The 22,002-nt window shown below is 52.6% G+C and overlaps 1 protein-coding gene across 1 annotated transcript in view; it reads right to left on the bottom strand.

The window, feature by feature from the left end:
- LOC144160025 (uncharacterized) overlaps window positions 1–19,697 on the bottom strand; it is a 179,941-nt gene extending 160,244 nt beyond the window's left edge. The window contains exons 1-2 of the mRNA XM_077691646.1: window positions 19,530–19,697; window positions 14,473–16,114 (exon numbers count right to left, since the gene is read on the bottom strand). Of these exons, the coding sequence (XP_077547772.1) occupies window positions 14,473–16,114; window positions 19,530–19,697 (1,810 nt within the window). The remainder of the gene's footprint in view (window positions 1–14,472; window positions 16,115–19,529) is intronic.
- Window positions 19,698–22,002: the final 2,305 nt, after the last annotated feature.

The raw sequence follows: 22,002 nt of genomic DNA on the forward strand, positions 1-22,002 counted from the left end.
AGAAGAAAAACTTCGAACAAGGTAAAAGCACGATTGTGGCCTACGTTTCAGCAAAGAGAACTTGCCCTGAGGAAAGCAAGTTCTCTTTGCTGCAACGTAGGCCACAATCGTGCTTTTACCTTGTTCGAAGTTTTTCTTCTCTTGTATATATATATATATATATATATATATATATATATATATATATATATATATATATATATATATATATATATATATATATATATATATATACCCCCAAAGAGCAGAGACGACAAACACAGCAAACAACCCTGGGTTCGCTTGTTGTGCGTGCTAGCACATTTTGGTGTACCTCGGACGGGACTTCTTCGGTTCTTATGTACTTCTTCCGAACTGCTGTGATGTCCCCGCATGCGCGGACACCGATTAAGCATTCGTTGGAAACGGCGCGCGATATCGTGTTCTGAACCCGAGTACGTTCGAGTTGGTGCGCCCGCGCTTACGCCGCGCATATGCAAGCAACGCCATCTGGTTTCTAAGCGTGCAAATGGTGATGCCGCGGCGTGGCCGTTACGTTCACCTAACTGTGTTCCTATTAGCCGCACGTTCCGGCCCCTTTACCGCCTCCACGTCGCACGAGCGGCGTTCGCCGGTGATGCGCGATCGTTCCAAACATTTCCCACTTTGCCGCGGCAACGAAAAAAAGGTAGTTTTGCCGCACGAGCGGCGCCGCATCTGCGAATTCGCAGGGAAAATTGCACCATGTAGAACGGGCTTTATTCTGTGAAGAAGGCGAAGCTGGGCGCAGTACACCGAATGCACGAAACAAAACACGTTTGTTTCTAAGTTGCGGTGGCGTAATCAGCACTTAGCCAAATCAAACTTTGAAGGGCACGAGGTTTATTCTAGTGAACAAAGATAGGACTGACTGTTCCCCTGCCTCGCCGTAGGCATCTTACTGTCTGCCTAACACACCGACCCAATCCCCTCAACCACTGAAAAGATCGCAAAATACGCATTTTGGGTGGTGGACGTACGCGTTTAAACCTCCCGCCAGCAAATGGGACATGTCATCAGTGAGCGCATGAAACGTGTATCTGCGCGTATACGCCCCTCCCCCTTCCCTCCACTCCGAAATTGTGTCTGATAAACCGGCAACCAGTTATGCGCGCGTTCTTAGAGGTGAAGGCACCGCCATCATTGTCGCTGTGAAAGCGCTTCAAGTTGAACAAGAAATATTGGCTTACGTCGACGTTGCTGTTCATCTGGGAGAGATTCCTTGCTAATCGGTGAGCTAGAACTTGCCGGCGGCGGCGGCGACGGCGGCGGCGACGGCGGCGGCTTCTGTTGTTTTCCCAGCCATTTGCGCTTATGTTCCGGCAGAGGCTTCTTCTATTCCCGCTGTTCTTTCCCCGAGAAAACCTTACGCGCCGGTCCATAGGGAGTTAAAACCTGGAAGGACTAGACCTTTCTTTCAGTGAACAATCATGCAGCTCTCCGTTTCCGTCTTGCGTCGTAGGCATCTCACTGCGAAACGCGCCAACCCAAAGACCAACCGCTCCATATTTGAGGACAGCTGACAGATCGCATTGAGCCGCGAGACTTTCACGTGTAAATTTCCCGCCAGCACAACGCGCATGTCATCGGTAGCGACATGGCATGGAGACTAGCTCTGCATGCCCGGCCCTCTGCTTGAACCTCCAATCAGTGAACAAGTAAACCGGCAGGCACCTTGTAATGAGCGCGCGCTTAGACGTGAAATACACGAACAAAAAGTCCCGCGGAAAGCTGTAAAAGAATTCTGGGCCCACGCAGGCGTTCAAAGCGACGAAGTTGCTCTGTTAACGCCTGGAGAGGGCGCTACCACCGTTATGATCCGATTGCAAAGCTTGGGAAAGATGCATGGATGTTGGCGAGGGGAACAACAATTGTAAATGCGGTGTCGGCAAGGGCGAGGAGGAGCCCCGGAGTGACGGCGAGTAACTCGGTTTCACCCGAATAAAAACGGGAGGGGGGAGGTAGCTCAGATATATACTGCTACTTGTAAAAAGAACAGAACTACCACTGGCCCTGTTCCAGGCAGGGGGCATGCGAGTACTCGAAAGCGGGAAATTCGAAATGCGTTGGACAAACCTCCGAGGAAAGAAGTTGATTGATTGATTGATTCTGGGGTTTGACGCGCCGAGGCAACGCAGGCGATGAGGCGCGCTGTAGTGGAAGGCTCCGGATTAATTTTGACCACCTGGCGATTTTTATAGTGGGCCGAAATCTCGTACACACGGGCGTTTTTGCTTTTCGCCTCCATCACAAAAGCGGCCGCCGCGGCCGGGAATCGAACCCGCGACCTCGTGCCCAGCAGCACAACACCTTAGCCACTGAGCCACCGCGGCGGGTCGAGGAGAGAAGTGAGACCAGGTGGCAAAGAACGTGATGAATGGGAGCAGTGAAAACATAACAGTGCGGCAGCCCATTACGGCGAATCACTGTTTTGCGCTTCCGACATTTTGCACGTTGAGTTCAATGGCTTTAACTTTGTTTAATTCAGTACCCCCTAAGCATATAAGTCTCCATTTCCCAAACTCAATTGCAGCTGCTTCAGCAGTGGAAGATCTACCAACGGCAACACGTGACCGGTCCACGCCTACCTAAGCGGGGTTGTTACGAGTAGGGTTGCCACACCGTCGGACTTCCAAAATGGCGGACGCCTCTGTCTGTGGCGGTGCCCATGTATTTCAGCTCGCCAGCCGTGACACACTTCCTCACGCGCTGCGAATCTGGATAACGGCAAAGGAAACGAAACATTACGGACTTGTTCTACTAGAATCTCTGAAGATTACCGACTCGGTCTGCCTACTCGAATAACTGAGCCTTGAGACTTTCCGACGCTGCTCTGGTGTATAGAACTGGTCGTCTGGCCTGCTTTGACTAATGTGACCTTGAAAGAAGGCAGCGATGACGTTATATGGCCTCCCGCATATGTGGAGCTCTCGTGTATTGGTGAGAACCGTGTCATGCAGAACTGAGTATAACGCCTTCCTGATGTCATCACCGAGCGCGGCAGAGGCTGGTAAGAGAGCTTTTGCAGCACCTCTTCTCGAAGGGGGTGTAGCAAGTCTCACGTGGACAGTCGAGATCGAAGCTGCCCTGTGCCGGTGCCGCCAGCCTCCAGTTGCCAAATTAATCCCGCGTGTACCATGCTCTTCGTGAGTTTACACTAGCGCGATCACAAAGAGATTGAACGGTGGTTGGGCAGAAAGGGAGTCGACTTCCCTAGATTCGGGCTCGATTTTAAGACTGCGAACTTTCCGATTCTGGGTAGCTCGCCACTCTCCCAGATGTGGTTGATTTTATCAAAAAGTGCATGTTTGTTGCTATCGGGGAGGCGTCGCTGTTAGGAAGCGAATACCTGGCCGGCATCTTGTTCCAGGGCACGACAGTTTAGTCTTTGTAAAGCGACGTTGTAAGCCTCCTCATTGGCAGACGTATCGTTCCGATCATATGAAGTTGTAGAGGGGTCAGACCTGTTCTTCGGCAAGCTCGTTTACGCTCACATTTTGGCGAAGGCCACCCTGTGGGGCATATTTATTGGTTTTCGTCTTTAGCAGAAAGGGTGGGAGAATAGCACAGGCCATGGACGTGTGCGTGAGGCTATTTATGGTGTGGCATACAACCATCAAACGATCGGTGGCTAGTTCGTTAGTGTGGCGCTTGATTATCTTCTGGAACTCGCGGAGATGTCGCTTGATATGTGGCTCATCACCCGACAATTAACAGCGCAGCTCTTTAAGCCTTTGGATTCGCCGTATGGCGTTAACAAAGAAAAACACAAAAAAAATACCGTGCGCACTTGAGCGTGCACCTTATGACGAGCGCCCGGCGTCTTCCAGCTCGGCATTCGAGATAACCCTGCCCAGCCTCCGTGGCGTGTTCTCTTGTGTGCTGTTCCCCTCGCCAATTCCCGAGCTTTAACGCCTGAAGTAAAGAGCACAGACGCCGAGTTAGCGGAGCCGATTTCCTCTGCCGCGTGCTAACGGGGTATACTATTTGAAAGATGTGAAACCCTGCGGACGAAGCAATCCCGGCCTGCCAGTCATGAAGAACTTACAATGGCCCGTTTGGAAATACACGTTAGGTGCAATACCCGGGTCTCCGACGAAGGGAGAGCGGCCACGAGCTCTGATTGTTCCTTTAGCCGTGAACCACTAGTGGAAGCTGCACCATTTTTTTTTTGCGCCGATCAAGAATTGGAAACTTCTGGTTCCGTAGCTTCCACAAATGTCTTTCTGCATCTGGGTGATCCGGAGGAATGGGCCGTTTTTTGCTAGATTGTTTCTTCACCGTGCACAGTCGGTTCCAAGAAATTTTGAACACCTGTGGGTGGTGGCTATTTAAGTAAAATGTGCCGATACCTGTCCCAGAGCGTAACGCACACTGTTCTCGCACGTGACCCAGAGCCAGCCCCATGTCACCGTGGTCCGCCAACGTGGAAATTAACTGAAATAGGTAGGTGGCGACTAACTAACGCGTCTTATGGATTTGGCACCTTGTCAGCTTTGGATGTAACTGTTAAGAATAGTGAACAACGGAAGCGGGTCGCACAGGCATGGGGGCACGGGCCCATATCTTGCGCATCGCGCTCGTGGCAGTTGCTCGTGACCAGCCAAGCTAACGGGCGACCGGTTGTCGGGCTCCCTTCTTGCTACGCTATTCGCGACATTCTGGTGCCGAAACCATGGAGACCGAGTTTGCGAGCAGACGTGACCTGATGCGGCGCAGTCTCGGAGACTCTAGGCCTGGGCTCCCCTGGAAGCTACCCAATGCTGCCAGCCTCATCACTGAACGCTGTCCGCCGCCTGCGGTCGTGCCGCGGCCGCCGTTGCGACCGGGCGGGGGCACCCGATCCGAGCACCGTGGCCTCCGATATACCAGTGATAGCGTGTATGATGCGAGCGGCCAGCCGCTGTTGCAGCCGTGAAGAAGTCCAGAAGCAGTAGGCCAACGTAACTGTTCACTTCATAGCGAGACGTGACCCCAAGCCAAAGAACAACAAGCCAAAGAACCCCGACAGGCGAGGTTACAATACAGGACTCAAGCAGAGTAACAGCTAGGATTCGCTGCTCGAACAGGAATGGTTTACAGCGCTTGCGGGGGTCTATTTATACCCAAAAGCGGTAACGGTCAAAACGCCAACAAGCGGCAACACGCCACGTACGTCACAGACACACACAACGCTCTTTCCAGAGTTCGTGACAGTCGGTAGCCTCGGCGCATGTTGAGTCCGAGAGAGGGGAGATAGGAGGACTCCGTCGCGATCGACGGGGCCTCTGTGTCCTTGAAGAGCGTTGAGACGAGCCTCGCCGGCAGCCGCCGAAGTTTCGAAATGCGCCGAAAGCGAAGCGTCTGACTCGGCTTGTCGAAACTTGTCACCGACATGGTGGCGCCTGACGGCAGAAAGGCGCACGCAGTGGCTTCGCCGCACAGCCGAGGAATGATGCGGGAAAGTACGGTGGCGCTGGCCGATTTGTAACAGCTTCTCCGTCGGGGGTCCGAGATCCCGATGGATAAGGGTCTTCAACCGTTGTCCGGAGGGATGCTGTCGAAGTGAAGTGCCCGGCAGACACTCGACTCCAGGCCTTGGATGTACGGCACCGTGCTGGAGCTTCACCGGGCCGGTCACGGAACGAGCATTGGCTTCCCAAGACCATCTCTGGCTGGATCAGGCAAGCAACAGAACAACACAGGAAGACACAACCGCATTGCCGGCAAGTGCGAAGACAAATCCACACTGAAGATCTACCAGGCTTCTAGTTGCGAAAAAATACGCGAATAACTAACTACTCTAGTTATATTTTAGCCCAGCAGTACTTTAGACAAGGGCACAAACCTGAAAGGTGACATTTCGCTTGATTGGAAATGTCCCACACAAAAAGAAATCTAATCGTAAAGGGCGAAACCTGCTTCAGGAAAAACAATGAACTTGAGAAAGTCAGGCGTCTACAGGCCACTTCTCGCGCTGAGAGCCGCGATTTGAGCTCTCGTCATTGCTCCGAGCTTTCCCCAATTTGTACCGCACTTTAGGTGCGCCTGCTTCCTGAAAGAGACTGCCGCGACCGCATGAGAGGACACCGGCCGTTCCCTTCGACAACAGTCGAGCGCGCGGGGGAGCGAGCGGGATCTTCCACCGTTCGTACGTTAGGCGCGCACTCCTTCTTGGAGACGGCGTTCCCTTGGCGCGATGCGAGCTCACGGCTTTACCCCTTGGCGTGCCCGCACTGAAACACGCCCCGCAAGTACTCGCGGAAGTTTTTGCTATCTCCTCGTTGCTCGCCTTTTCACCAACGCGTTCAGCAAGCAAACGTCGGAACGCGTTTACGTTCTTTCCTTTAGGCTGGTCGGTTCCCGACTTCGGCTCAGCCACAGGCGACACCGGAACCTCAACTAGCTCAGCCGATGTTGGCCTGTCATCGGGAGCATCAGCTGGGAGTGAAACGGGCACGACGAGCTCTTTAGATACCTCGTAGCTTCCAAAAGGCCCTATCTAGGTGTCCACCGCGCTTTCGGCGCAGCCCCAGCACGCGAAGACCGAAGCGTGTTCCCGTTCTCCTTCCTCACTGCCAGAACCACACTACATCCAGGCTGCCCTGTCTCAAAAGACGGCTCAGCCGTCCGCGACAACTGAATCTCTACGAGTTCGGTTCGCCGTTGCTCGAGGTCAGCTACGTGAACTGGTGGCAAGACGGAATCAGCTTTCTCAGTGGCGAGATTGTCATGACTACCAACTGAAACGTGAAAACCGTTCGCTGCCTCGACTGCAGGCTTACCCACCACGTCGCTCGTTTCTGCACTACCGTCCGAAGGAACAACCTACATTTCATCGGACTCGTGCGGCCTCTCGGTACCTCATGGTTTACGCACTCCAGCGAAACCTCGCTATCTCGCGAAATGTTCATGTTCAGACCGGTAGCCGCTCCCAAGGCCTCCCGCGAATTTGAACCATCTAAACACCCTGCCGAGATCTCCGAAACAAACGCCGACACATTATCGCACTCAGTGGACACGCATTGCTCTCTTCTGCCTCTGCCGACAGTCTGAGCTAACGCGCCTTCGTTATCTGTCTCAGCAACTTTGCGGCGCTGCTGGGCCGCAACCGTCGCTTCCGACTCGCGCTCCCGAGCGTCTGGTACTAGCGGCGCTGGCAGGGTGCTTGCCTCGACAACGAGGTCTTTTTCGAGCAACAATTCTAACTCGGGCTTCTCTTCTTCCTGCTCGAGTTGAATTCCATGCTCTAGGTGCTTGTTCTCCCGTTGGAGTCTCTCTCTTTCGAGCTTCTTTCTTTCCCTTCGGATTCGCTAGATGTCGAGGTCGTACCATCGCATCTTTTCCTCATGTTCCTCATGCTGGCGCTCAGCCTCCGCCTCGGCGGCCTGACGTTTCCCGGTCTCCCTGCCATTGACCAGCTCAATGCATTCCGACAGCTCCTCATCGTCAGCCCCGACAGCGAGTATAGCCTGTATCAGCTCAGGCTTTCTCAGCGCGTCCGTAACATCCAAGCGCAACTCTTTTGCAAGCTCCAACAACTGCGGTTTTTTCAACGCCTTCAAATTCATGGCAGTTCTAGAGTTCTGCTTTCCCACTGCTCCAAAATGTTTTGCGCGGATAACCCACGCGACAAAAACACACGCCATACCAGCTATCCTCAGAAGCCTGGTAAAACTCAGTGAAGAAAAGTCCCGCACTCACCCTTGACCACCGTGAATTCTGCGAAGTCCGAAGCTGCCTTGACGTCCGTGGTGTTGGACCTCGCACCGCTGGCTCCAGGTGTTACAAAGTTGCCATCCCACCTCTGCCACCAGTTGTTGCGACCGGGAAGGGCGACTGCAGCTGGGCGAGAGGTGAGCCGAAGCCAAAGAACAATGCCCCGACGGGCGAGGTTACAATACAGGACTCAAGCAGAGTAACAGCATGGATTCGCTGCTCTAACAGGAATGGTTTACAGCGCTTGCGGGGGTCTATTTATACCCAAAAGCGGTAACGGTCAAAACGCCAACAAGCGGCAACACGCCACGAACGTCACAGACACACACAACGCTCTTTCCAGAGTTCGTGACAGTCGGTAGCCTCGGCGCACGTTGAGTCCGAGAGAGGGGAAGGAGGAGGACTCCGTTGCGATCGACGGGGCCTCTGTGTCCTTGAAGAGCGTTGAGACGAGCCTCGCCGTCAGCCGCCGAAGTTTCGAAATGCGCCGAAAGCGAAGCGTCTGACTCGGCTTGTCGAAACTTGTCACCGACATGGTGGTGCCTGACGGCACAAAGGCGCACGCAGTGGCTTCACCGCACAGCCAAGGAGTGATGCGGGAAAGTACGGCGGCGCTGGCCGATTCGTAACACCACCCGGTCGCAGGCTTTCGCGCCGTCTGCCATGGAGGAGCTACGCCGCCACCGTGACATTGTGTGGGAAGCCGTCACAAGACGCGTAGCTGCCATTCAATTGCTGTTGCGGGATCCACTCATTGTTACCGGCCAGATCCAATCGCACCTGCGTGCCGTAAACAGCAGGTACAAAGAATTGAAGTTCCTCCATACGTGCATCCATAAGATAACCTATGTGTACGAGCTGGAGGCCGATTTCTTCGAGAGCTATGAGTACGACAAAAAGGTCGTACTCATCCGCACGAAGGTGTACTTCGCCAGACCCTCCGCGGTTTCTTCACTAGTTGCTGCTCGGAGTACCAAAACGCAAAGCTGCTACTCCCCCATCATCCCACACGGCAAAACCTCGGCACCCCCAGGTGACAGCAGAATAGCTGCGGAGACCGACAAGGTGGCGAACGTTCTCTCTGCGTGTGAGCCGTGCGTTTCAGACCTACACATCCTCACACCTGCCGACGACTCTTATCCTTCGGATCTACTAAAGAAGCGCTCGGCAGCCCTCTCGAGCACCCTCGAGACGCAATAGGAGGCATCCAGCATCCCACCTAGCGATTCTGCATCGTAATCGTGGATGGGGAGGGCATCGAGCTCTCCAAGGCCCGTCTGACCATAATGTACAACGGCGGACCTGTACCCGCCAAGCGTAATATTTACCAGTGGTCTGGACGTCGTGATTGGGGATGGGGTTTCTTGTTGACGGAGGAGATGGGTGGGCGTCGCGAGCGGATGCCGTTGCCCCTTGAAATACGGCGGATGTATTGCTCCCGGCACTGGCGTCTTTCTTGGCACCTCCGCTGGCTTTCGCGCCTCCAGGAGTCTCCGCCTCCGGTGGACGCACCAAATGCTGTCTGGTTGTGCAAGCCGTCAAACGAACCCTGTGGCGGCGGTCTCGTGAATGGCAACTGGGGAGCTTCAACTGCGCGCTTGGCGGTCCCCTGGGAAGTTTCTGGAAACCATACCATCCGCTGTCCCTATCATTCTTCCTGAGGCATGGGGGCGCCGCTCAGAATCCCGATCCGTGCCGACAACAACGAGTGCTCAACTGTGACCAGTTAAAATTCGTGGCAGTTTTCGCAGGCGATGCGCAGGCATTACAGCGGCAAAACGAGACTGAGCTCGTCAATTCAAGACCGCGACCCCAGCAAGGTGAATTGTCTTATGACCCCGGTGGCTATGGCGGACGAGGAAGTGACCAGGCAGGACACAGAGGCACCGCACATCGCTCTCATGGTCTACATTTGGTGAGCGAGTTCGTGGTGGGTTACGTGGCGTTTCGACGCTCGTACCACTTCCACAACTTCGACATAAAACACCATCTTCAAGGAAACTTAACACTACCGCAAGATGCCTTTAAGTATCATCTTCATGTCTGGGAACGTCGTCGCGATTTCGTACGCATTCTAGAATTCCGAAGCGTTGCCAGCCTGAACTGATTGAAGCATCTGGCTGTGAATAGTCTCCATGGAACTTTTTGAGACTTTCCCTTTATAGTGTACGTGGAGCCATTTGTGACTTCATGCGCTTCAGAGTTGAACAGGGTGAAAGTGCCACTTCCGAAGATCTATGACATGACTTTAGAGTTGCTAAACGGGCCGATTTCCACCCATCAAAGTAAAGCTTTTGACATCCGCGGCCTCCGCACTGAGCCATCTGCTAGGCTGGGGTGTGCGTTCTTCTAGATCTCGGACGGCTCGTCACTCGTGATTATTTTATTTTAATAATATTGTGTCCTGATTACCTTATCTGCGAATCCTGAATTCTGTCGACTGACTCGGTGGGGGTGACTAGATGTTCACGATGGTGCAATTGTTCAGGTAATTTTCCTTCCGTGCGACTAATTCCGTTTTCCCCCTATCAAACTTCGTTGTCTGCATTTGGCTGCGTGCTTTTAGCATCGTAAATGGGTGCATATGTGTATCGGCCGCAGGCTCCTATTCGTTTTCATAGTAATGGGCCTGCGCACCTTGAGGATAGGGAATAAAATAAGCGGGTCACACGGGTATATGCGCTGCACGGACTTATAGCTCGCGCCTCGCGCTTGTGGCAGTTGCTCATGACCAGCTGGAAGCCACACCAACCACTGCCGCTATCGGCTTGCAGGACGAACGGTTGCGCAGCTCATGAGCTGGATCTGTGCAGCTCACAGCAAAGAGTGGTGAACTGGGACCAGCCGCCATCCTTGGCGCCCTGCGCAGGCAAGTGCGTGCTTGCCAAGGAAAAAACAACACGCTACTCGAGGACGGAAGACCGCGGCACCGAGCGGGCGAATATCCATATGATCCTGCCGGCTACGTAGAACCAGCTGGTGACCGAAGCGGCGATCGAGGTACCGGGCTTCACCTTCATGCGGACCACTATCAAGGCAAACTGTTTACTGACCAGTGCAACTACGCCATGAGATAACCAGGTTGTACTATGAGGTTGGCGAAGAGGAGTCCGCTGTCATGAAGGGTGCTCGTCTCCCTGTACCTGTTTCTGCTGTGCCTAGTGCTCTGACTAATTGCCCAACAGCACGTACATCATTTGCGGTTGGCGGAACGGGTCTACGGTTTGTGAACGAGAACACCGTCAGCATCTTTTTGGTGATTCTAACGTTTCTGCTGCCCTCGGACGTCCACAAGTTGGAGCTTGAGAACCACGTACTCCGGTGGAACAAGTCTACCGCAAGGCGCCTTGGGGAGAGCTATTAATCTCTGAGAACATATGGTTATTTCGCGCGCATTCTAGAATTCAGGCGCGTAGAAAGCTCTAAGAATTGGCCGAAGGTTCTGTCTGGTAACAGTCGTAGTGAAACCTTTTGTGACTACGTTTCTGAGTTGAACGCAGCGTAAGAGCGACTGCCGAAAATATGTAACATCGCCTTAATGTGGCCAAACAGATTGTTTTTCACCCTTAAAGGGACGCTGAAGTGAATTTGTCAAGCACCTGGTTTTGCTTGCACTGCGTAGACTGGCTCAAATTACCACACTTTTCAGCGTTTATCCGGTTGATAAGTCGTTATTATTTTATAAAGCGGGAAAGAAGAAAAACTGCCATGCGCGGTCTGTGGCGGCCGCACCAACTAGAGCTGCGACGTCGCGAGGAGATGGCACCGTGATTGGACAATGTCCGAGGTTAGCATTCAAACAAGTTTCGGTTTCGGTTCTGTAAAACAACATGCTTGACATCCGACGGCATCGTTGGATGGGTATTTTCGATATCTCAGTAATCGCGGTACCCCCCTTCTGCCATATTGTCGGCTGTAAAATGCATGAGATAAGCCTCCCAGGACCGCTTGGAATAGTAGAAATCACTAGCCGAGGCCTACGCAGTGGATGAACGCCCTCCGCGTCAGCGTTGACGCTCAAATGCCATGCGCTTTTCCCGCAAATTTGGAGCTTGCCTCACTCATGCCTGTATCGTAAAAAGCGTGTTCGCACCAGGCCAAGGGTGAGCTGATTCAGGCCTGTGCCCACTGCCAGCAAGCAGTCGGTGCTTGTGGCAACAGCACGCTAACGAGAACTCTCTAGCGCGTCAGTGGCAGTCTGCGCGCGTTCTGCGAACTCGCTCGTGGAGCAGTGAACGTTACGGCCCAAAAATTGTGAACTCAGTTTAGAAAACATCGGCCGAAAACGAAAAAATCAACTGGCAAAAAAAAAAACAAAAAAACGACGTACCCTCGGAGATTTGAACTTGCGACTTGCAAAACCATACCCCAGCGGCTCAGACCACTCGGCAACAGGCCAGCTCTGCCGACATGGGATATATAAGATACATAATGTATAACCAGTTGACACTTTTATTTAGTTTTATCATTTGAAGTACTTTAGCTGACTGTTGTATAGCGTCCGTGCAGTAAGCATCCCCCAAGTTTCCACAATATCTCATGTCTAGCAATTGCATTTCTTAGACGGAAAAGCGTTCGCAGATGCGTAGTCGGGCTGCTGGTCGCTGTGCTTGTTCGCCCAGCGCAAAAAAGTGCTTCCCGCACCCTAGTTTTACGCTGTACGGTAAAAATATCAGTTGATTTTATTTCCTCAGTACCTATATTGACTTCGCTGACTCTTCTCCCGAATTCAAGAGGCCTTATATTTTCCTACTGGCGTACCAGTCAGCGAAGTGTCGCATGTGCGCTTGTGTGAAGCGACCTTTACTTGGAGCTAGATACAGTGTACAAATTAACCAAGTGAAGAAAGGCACATTCTTCCATTCACAAACGTGTTCTGGCTTCGTTTCAACTGAGCGAACGAATTGCGACGACCCGTCGGCGGCCGGCGGACGAAACGCTGGGCGGACTGACTCTGTCTGAAGGTCGGGGAGGCGTGCAGTAGCGCAGCCAATTGCGAGCTCGGCTCCTCCCGACGTCACACGAAAAAGCCACAGAAAATGGGCGAGTGTAAAGAGAGGAGGACAGCATTTTTGAATTAATTTTTCTAGTAAATAAAATCACGTAAACGCGCCCAGAGTGGTCGAAACATGGCCTGGGGACTCCGGGCTACAATTTGCGCCAGCAATCCCGCAATGTTTACATATCACTTCAGTCCCTTTAAGAGTGATGCTGTTGACGTCCAGTGCATCCGACTCGAATGAACTCTCTGCTAACTTCGGGTGCGCGCAACGCCATTTTCGAGATCTCGGATTGGATTGGATTGGAAAAACGTTTATTTGACCTGCAGTAAAGCGCGCGCGCTTTAGACGCGGCCTACGTCGTCTTCTTGGCGCGCCTGCAAGTGTCTCGACTCGCCTTTTCAGGCTCGCCGAGTCCCTGCCTGGCTAACGCCTCGATGACCCGCTGGATGGCCTTGAGTTGCGTTTCTTGGTCTTCTGTCCGCGTCGCCCATTCGAGCGACGGCGGGAATATGTGTCTTCGTGCTTCATCCGGATGCTTTTTGCAATCCCACAAAATGTGTTCCATGGTGGCGCTTTCGTCACGGCACACCTTCCAATTGTCGTCTGGGTACGCGTCCGGGTACACCTTGTGTAGTACTGCTGGGTTCGGCAGCGTTCTTGTTTGTAGCTGTCTGAACAGGACAGCCTGTCTCCTGTTTAGGCTCTTGTGTGGTTGTGGCAGTTCTCTCCTTGCCAGTCTGTACAGTTTGGTGATTTCATCGTATCCTGTCATTCTGTCTTTGTTGATGTACCACAGATCCGGGCATTCCTCTCGGCCGCGGTCCGTTAGCTCTCGCGCCCGAGCATTTGCCGTTTCGTTGTGGTTTGTGTTTTCCTCCGATACTTTTCCGGTGTGTGCCGGTATCCACTTGATTCTGGCGTTTCGTTTTTTTTATTTCTGTTGTCTCTAGGATGTTGATGGCCTTAGGGCTGATCCTTCCTTTGGCATAGTTCTTGACTGCTTGTCTTGAGTCACTGACGATTGCCCTGCAGTCTTGATCAGCAAGGGCCAAGGCAATGGCTATTTCTTCGGCTTCTTCAGCCTTCTTACAGTTCACGCTGGCTGCTGTTCTTGTTTTCCCTTCGTTGTCCACCACTACTATGGCATAGCTGTCTCTGTTGGCGTACTCCGCCGCGTCCACGTATCTGACATATGTATCCGTTGCGTGCGTGTCCACCATGACTTTCGCTCTGGCTTGCCTTCTGCCTGCGTTATGCTCTGGATGCATGTTCCGAGGGAGAGGGTCCACCCTGATGAATCTTCTGGCTTCGTCCGGTATTGAGCATTTGGGGCCTTGCTGTCTGTGATACGTTATGTTTAAATTGTCCAGAATTCTTCTTCCGGCCTTTGTTGTAGTGAGTCTCTCCAGTTGGGCTGCACGCTGCGCTTCCGCTATTTCGTCGAGCGTGTTGTGCATGCCTAGCCGGAGCAGTCGCTTCGTGCTCGTGTTTTCCGGTAGTCCTAGGGCCAGCTTATACGCTCTTCTGATGAGCACATTGAGCTTGTTCTTCTCGCGTTGGTTCCATCTGTGATACGCTGCCACGTACGTGATATGGCATATTACAAAGGAGTGGACTAGCCTTGTGAGGTTGTCTTCTCTCACTCCGCCTCTCCTGTTCGTGATCCGTTTGAGCATTCTTAGTGTGTTTGCTGCTTTGCCTGTTATTCGTGTGATTGTGCCGCCGTTTGTTCCGTGTGCTTCGATAAGCATACCGAGGATTCGGATCATGTTGACTGTTGGGATTTCGTTGCCGTCGCCGGTTGTGATCTTGATTTTTTCGCTCTCTCTGTTCTTGGTTCGGTGCGCTTTCGTTGGCTGGTAGATCAGCAGCTCTGATTTGCTCGGAGAGCATCTCAGGCCCGACCCTTCCAAGCCTTCTTCTATCGCCTCTACTGCTTTTTGCAATGTGGCCTCAATGTGCGCGTCGCTTCCGCCATTCACCCACAGTGTAATGTCGTCCGCGTAGATTGTATGGCACAGGTCTTTGATCTGGATCAATCTCTTGGCCACTCGGAACATCACAAGGTTAAAGAGCATGGGCGAGATGACTGCCCCTTGTGGGGTGCCCTGGCTGCCCAGCTCCTTTTCGTCTGCCTGTAGTTCTCCTGCCCTGAGTTCCGCTGATCGGCCCGTCAGGAAGTCCTTGATATATTGGTATGATCGTTCTCCCATGTTGAGCTCCGACACTTGTCTTAGGACCGCCGCATGCGTGACCTTGTCAAAGGCGCTTTCCAGGTCTAGTCCTAGTATGGCCTTGTTGTCTCTTGTTTTGTCGTCAATGATTTGATGTCTGATTTGGATCATTGCGTCTTGTGTGCTGAGGTGCTGTCGGAAGCCGATGATTGTTTCCAGGTACAGCTCTTCTCCCTCCAGGTACTCTTGCCACCGATTGTGTAGGACGTGCTCCATGGCCTTGCCTACGCAAGATGTTAGTGCGATTGGGCGGAGGTTGTACGTGCTCAGTGGCTTCCCTGGCTTGGGGATGAGGATTGTCTTGGATTTTTTCCACTGTTTTGGGAGCTTGCCGCTTCTCCAGCATTTGTTGTAATATGCTGTCAGGTTCTCGATGGATTTGTCGTCGAGGTTCCTGAGGATCTTGTTGGTGATGCGATCCGGCCCGGGCGCCGACCTGGTGTTTAGGTAGTGCATCGCCGTCCGTACCTCTTCGACTTCGATGTCCCGATCGAGGCGCTCGTTGGATCGGCCTCGGTACGGGCCGTGCACCACCGTGGGCGTCGTCGGCACGTACCTGTCCCTCAACTTCTGTGTGACGGCTTCGGCTCCATTCTCGGTGACTTCCCGCTGCAGAAGTTTGGCCAGTCTGTCTCGTTGATGCGACTTAGTCTTGGTTTCATCCATGAGGTGTTTGAGGAGATTCCACGCCTTACCGTTGTGTAGCTGGCCGTCGACCGCGCAGCACATCTCGTTCCATTTTTGGTTGCTCAGGACTCTGCAGTGGTTTTCGATTTCTTTGTTGAGCTCAGCCACTTTCTTTCGCAGTCTTCTGTTAAGTCGCTGCTTTTTCCACCTGTCTTGGATGGCTTTTTTCGCCTCGATCAGGTGTGCCAGCCTGCTATCCATGGCTTCCATTTCCACGTCCGTTTCAATCTCCTTTCTTGCCTCTCGCACGTTGCGTGCGATTTTGTCGGTCCATTCGTCGATGTCGTCTATCTCTTCGACGTCCGCTTCTCCTCGGTCCCTGATCTTCCTGAACTCCGACCAGTCGATCCACGTGTATGTCTTTACGTTGTTCTTCTGGTCGGCCGGGACTGGCACAGTGATTTCCACTGTTACATGATCACTGCCAAGGTCGTCTCCAGTGTTTCTCCACTTGATGACTGCGTCCGCGTCGTTCTTCACGAACGTAAGGTCTGGCGTGGTGTCCCTCGATATCGAGTTGCCGATCCTCGTCGGTTACGCTGGGTCCGTGATTAGGATGTAGTCGAGCTCGGTTGCGTCTTGTGCTAGATTCCTGCCTTTGACGTTGTTTTTGAGGTAGCCCCACGATTGGTTCATCGCGTTGAAGTCTCCGCAAGCGAGTAGTTTGGAGTCTTTAGCGATGTTTCCGGCCTTGTGGAGCAGTGACTTGAATCGCTGGTGCTTCTGGGACGGGCTGCTATATAGGTTCAGGATGAATAGGCTCTTTTTGTTGTTCTTGGTCGGTATAAGTTTCGTGTAGACGTGTTCAATCTTGTTTTTGATTTCGTGTTCCAAAAAAGTCAGTCCTTTCCTGACCAGCGTGCATAGGCCTCTTCCACCTGCCGGGCCCACTTGCACTCTGTATCCGGGAAGGGTTGGCGTTGCGGTGAGCGTTTCTTGTAGTAGGATCACGTCCGGCTTTTTCTTGGCGTGTTCGATGTGCTGCTGTAGTACTGCCCGCTTTGGTTGGAGACCGCGGCAGTTCCACTGCCATACGGTTATGCTTGGTGGATCGGGGGCCATGGTTGTCCTGATTGGTAGTTGTTGCCGGGTTCTTGTTTGATCTGGTGCATCACCGGTGTCATCATTTGATCTATGCTTGCTCTCATGTCTGCCAGTATGCTGTCTTGCTGTTGAATCTTTTTTTCGAGGGTTTCCGTAATCCTCTGGATTGTCTTGTTGAGTTGCTCCCGGATGTCGTGTATTGTTACTTTTTCTTCTTGTTCTTCAATAAAGGAGCCATGAAGAGAAAACAAAAGTTTGTTTTAGTCGAACGATTAGGTGTTTCATAGTACCCCAAGCGCTTTCCCAGAAGCAAATGATGCTTTATTCACTGAGAAATAAGGCAATTTAAGCCAAAATTTTAAATCTCCCGCTAAAATTCAACATTCCGTGACGTGTACAATGGCGTCAAAGAGCCGGTCCATGAAACAGATACTTAGTATGTCGACTCCATATAGCACCCACACGCGGGAGTCGATCGAGACGGCGGCCATTTTAAAAATACTAGTAAAACCTAGTGCACCCGCCGCCCTAGTCATGGAATCGCCTGATCCGGAGAACAAAACTCTCGCCGAGGAGCTCGGGCTTGCATTTAACAACCTCACACCACTTGAACGCTCAATGCTTCTAAGTGCACGAGCGGCAAGAGTTGTGGGATACGCGGTGGACGGGAAAGCGACCATTCCGCGATAGCCACAACAGACGAACGCCCAGCCGTCGGCACCGCTGCCTCGTCAGCCCCGTCGCGACGGACGAATATAGACTGGTACGTATGTGCCGTATTTTGATTACGGTTAATAATAGTTCAATTTCAGTAGCAGTATCACTTATGCCAGTTGGCCGGTGTCGTGTATGGAAAGCCGTTCGCGCGAGCTCTCTGCTTCGACCAGAAAGATACGAGCGTCAATGCGCGGCGTTTACGGCATTTTTTCCCCAAGGTCAGAGCGATTTGACGAAGCCGGCGACGAGCGCCAGCATGTCCCAGGAGTGAGCTAACGTAAGGGTCCCTGCCGTAATCACTTCCTCGGAAATGAAGCGAGCACACTCGTACTTCCTTTAGCTCTCTTTCGCCTCCGTTTGCAAAGTTCACAAAACGTAGCCACTTGCTTCGCTTAGGTTCGTCGTTGGGCAGCACATGAAAGGAGATCTCCTCACCGGCAGAGATGTCGCACTCCCTCGACGATTCGCCCGTACTACATGGGCATTTCAAAACGCAGCAACGAAATTTCAATGTAAAGTACTCGAACAAACTGAAGTTCTCAGTGGTTGTAAACTGGAAACGAGCTCGTAACGACAGCAGCAAGCCAACACCATTCGAAACTTACGCGACGACTGGCACTATCTCATCGCTTCTTGCTGTTCCTTACTCCCCTCGTTTCTATTTTTACCTTTGCTGGTTGGCGATATGACGGCCAACCTCCTGTGAAGGGATTACGATACGAAGCAAGGTCGCGGCTGTGCGTGCTGGAACGGTTCGTTGGCCCCGAAGAGCCTCGAACCCGAAAATTCGTCTGCGCGACGGCGAGATGTCGAGCTCGGCCGGCGCTAGTTTCGTACGCATTGGCGCACACGCTTGCGTGTTCGTTCGGACCTTCAACCGTTTACTCCACCGTTCTTTGTCATAAAAAGAATGTGCAGTATGTTTCACGGGCATTTAGCTCGCTATGCAAACTGTAAGCCCTGCCTAACATGCGTTTGCTTTTGCCGGCCTCCGCCAATCGCAGAGCATTCCCAAGTGACATCACAGGCTCTGTTGCGGAAAATGAGCTGGTGGGTCGCATGGTCATTTCCTTTTTTCCTAATTATGTAGCTTATTTGAGCGAAGTTTGCGTTCTAAGTGGTGTCGTTATGGTTCTAACGAGGCAATCTTTCGAATGAACCAAACTTGTGTTTTCTCTTCATGGCTCCTATAAGTCGTTTCTTTGCTGCTGGCCCCTCCTTCGTCTCTGTTATGACCTTGCTGATGCTTGGTTGGTCTGTCAGTTGCTGCCTGTCAGTCAACTCTCTCTTGAGTCTGTTCACGCTTTGGGTGAGTTGCTGAATCATCGCTTTAAGCTCCGCATTTTCTTTGCGGATGTCCTCGTTCTCTTTGCGTAGTATACCTATCATCTCCTCTTCCTTGCTCTGGATTTGGTTTCTTGTGTCCCGCGCTCTTCTCTGGGTTTCCCGTCTTGCCGCCGGTGACGCGCACCGTGTCTGCCCAGCTCACTTTTTCTCCGGATGGCGATCGTCCGCGTCGAGTACTGTTGTCGCGGCTTTGCCTTCTTTGTTTGCTATTGGCCCGTGATTGCGAGCGGTTCCGAGAAGGCGTCCTTGGATTATGCGCAGCTGGAGTGTCGAGCGGTGGAAAATTCCACGCTTGCGTCAGCTGTTCTTCTGCTTTGCGCCTTTCCCACTGCCGCTTACGCACCACGTACGGGGTCTTATATCTTGCTCGGCATTGTTTATCTCCTGTGAGATGCTTATCCCCACAAAGCTTGCACTTTGGCGTGCACGTATGACCTTCTTTGGGGTTTTTCTCACCGCAGCCTCTGCATGCCCGCTCGTTTGGTGTTGGGCACACATCTTTACGATGTCCTACTCGGCCGCATTGGTGGCACACGTCTACTTGTTTGCGATAAAGCTGACACTTGATGAGGGCGTTTCCATACCTGACATAGTTGGGAACCTTGCCTCCGCTGAAGGCTGCGATGACTGTTGTTGACGTTCCGATGCGTTTAGCGCCCAAGGCTAGCGGGTTCCGTTCGTTGACGATTCTTGCGTCTATGTCTCTCGGCGTTTCGCTGAGGGGGATGCCTCTAATTACTCCTTTAAATGTGTCGTGCGGGGTCGTGCGATATGCGCTCACCTCGTGTTGGTTTCCGCTGACGACGATGCCTTGAATACCTTCATAGCGTCTTGCATTCTCTTCTTTCGGCGTGCTGATGACGACGATGTTTTGTTGCGCGTTTATGCACATCGTGTCTTCCTTTCCGGCCTCCTCGGTGATCCCGGCGGCCACGTGTATGGCGGCCATTACGTCAACTACTCCCGTCTTCGCCGCGTGTATTCCGCCTCGTGGTCGGACTACAATCTTGGTTTCCTCCCTTGGCATCGCCGGCATCCTCGCTGCTTTGATTGCCGAGATCCTCGTATTTCTTGCCTGCTTTTCGGTTTTGCGTCTGTCGTCCCCTTCGTTGGTGGTTCCCGTCTTCTTCTGCCGACGCCTGGCGTATCGCTCGCCTGCGGTTCTCCATCCTGCTTCTTGGTTGAAATCTTCCGGTGGGATTTCCTCTCCCTCCACTTGCACATATTTTCCATGGCCCTGGTCTTGAGTGCAGGTTTCCATCTCTTGCTGTAATGACGCTCCCTCGGGCGTGCCCAGACTCGCCGCCAGCATGGCGGCCCGTCTAGTCGTTCCTCGTTAGGCTTAGCGTTGTTTCGTCCAGCACTGACAGAAAAATCTAACAAGTCCGCAAATTTCACTTGCCTGGTGGGATTTTGGTATCCACTGATGTCGCTTAACTCCCCGAACACGCTGATAAAGGTGGATGACCGTTGTGGCTTATTAGCACTGCATAATGAACCATCAATTGCGGAGCCGATGCGAGACACGTCCACTCACTTCGGCGAACGCAGCGCCCCCCAGATCTCGGATGAGACGTCGTTCGAGGTGATCCTACCGAGTATTCGCAAGAACATTGTGTCCTACTGCCCGTATCCTCCATTGTGTCAGCGGACTGGGGCTGGGCAATACGATGATGGTATCTCAACATGCACTTTTCCTTCCCTTCAACATCTGCAGTTTCTCCGTCATGCACCTGCTGAACTTCGTATTGCTGCCTCTGGTTGCCTGTGTTTATTATCGCACGTGGGTGCCTTGTGCATCGGCCGCAGCCTCCCATTTGTTTTTATGGTGCTGGTCCTGCTCCCCTTCGCGACGGGGGGAGTGTGTTTAGGATAGTGAATAAAGGAAGCTGGTCGCACGGGCAAGGTGGGCGGGAGCCAGGGCCTGTAGCTCTCGTCTCGCGCTCGTGGCATTTGCTCGTGACCAGCGCAGTGAACGGCCGACCAGCTGTCGAGCTTCCTTCGCGAATCGCTATCCGCGACAGTAACGCCCACGAGTGATCTGTAGCCACTCTAGCTTGCTTTTCGGTTTGACCGATTCGACTGTTCTTCTGTGGTGCGCAGAGCAACGTCAGCCCCGATGCCATCACGTCTGCCTTGTTGCACTTGCCCCGGATGCTCTTCTGCTCATATCCACGGCAATATACTCGGCGCTAAAATCATCACAAATAACTGTAACGTCTTTGGGGCACAGCTTCTGGCAGTACGAACGAAGCTGAGGTCTGTGAAGAATAGTTGTATTCCTTACGCGCCCCTTCTGAACTTAAACAGCAAAACTGCTCTGTGTGGCGCCATTTCAACTCTACACCCCGCTGCTTCAGTGGAAGCGCTACACCACGGTTCATTGTCGAGCACTACGAGCGCAAATACCCCGTGGATGAACAGTACTGTTTTGAGAGGACGTGCGGGGTTGTCGTAAGGAGTGCGTCCTCTCTATGACAGTGTCCTCACTAGGGGTCCGCTAACTCGCTGAAGGTAGATAATAGCTAGGGTGTTTCTTCCTTGACTTAACTAAGATCTAGCTGTAAATTCCCTTTGTTCTTCATAAGTGAGCGGCAGTTCCACTGCAACAAGTTCCGCTAGGAGTGGTAGCCCGTGGAGTTGAGCCCATTATTTTGTTTTGTTATGGTTGATGGCGTTAGTGCGCGCTGTGGTTACCGAAGCCGTACGAAGGCATGAGCCTTGAAAGGGGAGGATACCCGCAATGATAAGTCTTTCATTGACTGTTTGCATGCACGTCTCGACGATACACTGTGTTGGGTTCTGCTCTTGTGGTGCGTTCGTTCAACTGTTTGTAGCGATTGTCATCCAGACATGCTGCATGGGGCTGTTTCGTAGGCTCGCTTGAGGTCCTGACGTCTCGCAGCCTTCTTTTCAATGTGTGCGTTTCCTTCAGCCAGTGCCCGCTCCACCTCTTGGCTAGCTTCTTTCAGCTGGTGGTGCAGATCTGTCTCCGTTTCGCTGAGAGCCGTGATCATAACTTCTAGCTCGTCGTATTTACACTGGGCCAACAACAATTACTCATCTTTAGGGACAAAAATTCTGCTGCGTTTTTTCGAGTTTCTGGACTAGACGGAACTTCGTAATTCTTGCATTGTGCGCATGCCTACGTCTGTACGCGTTTAGGTCGTCATGTACGCTTTGACTCCTTTTTCTTGTTTGGCGCTCTGCGCTTCCTGAGCTCCATTCGCTCTATTCTTTTTCTTTTACTTAAC

Source organism: Haemaphysalis longicornis, unplaced genomic scaffold (genome assembly GCF_048455015.1).
Source record: "Haemaphysalis longicornis isolate Haplotype H1 unplaced genomic scaffold, Haemaphysalis longicornis Haplotype H1 scaffold_10, whole genome shotgun sequence".
NCBI classification, from domain to species: Eukaryota; Metazoa; Arthropoda; class Arachnida; order Ixodida; family Ixodidae; genus Haemaphysalis; species Haemaphysalis longicornis.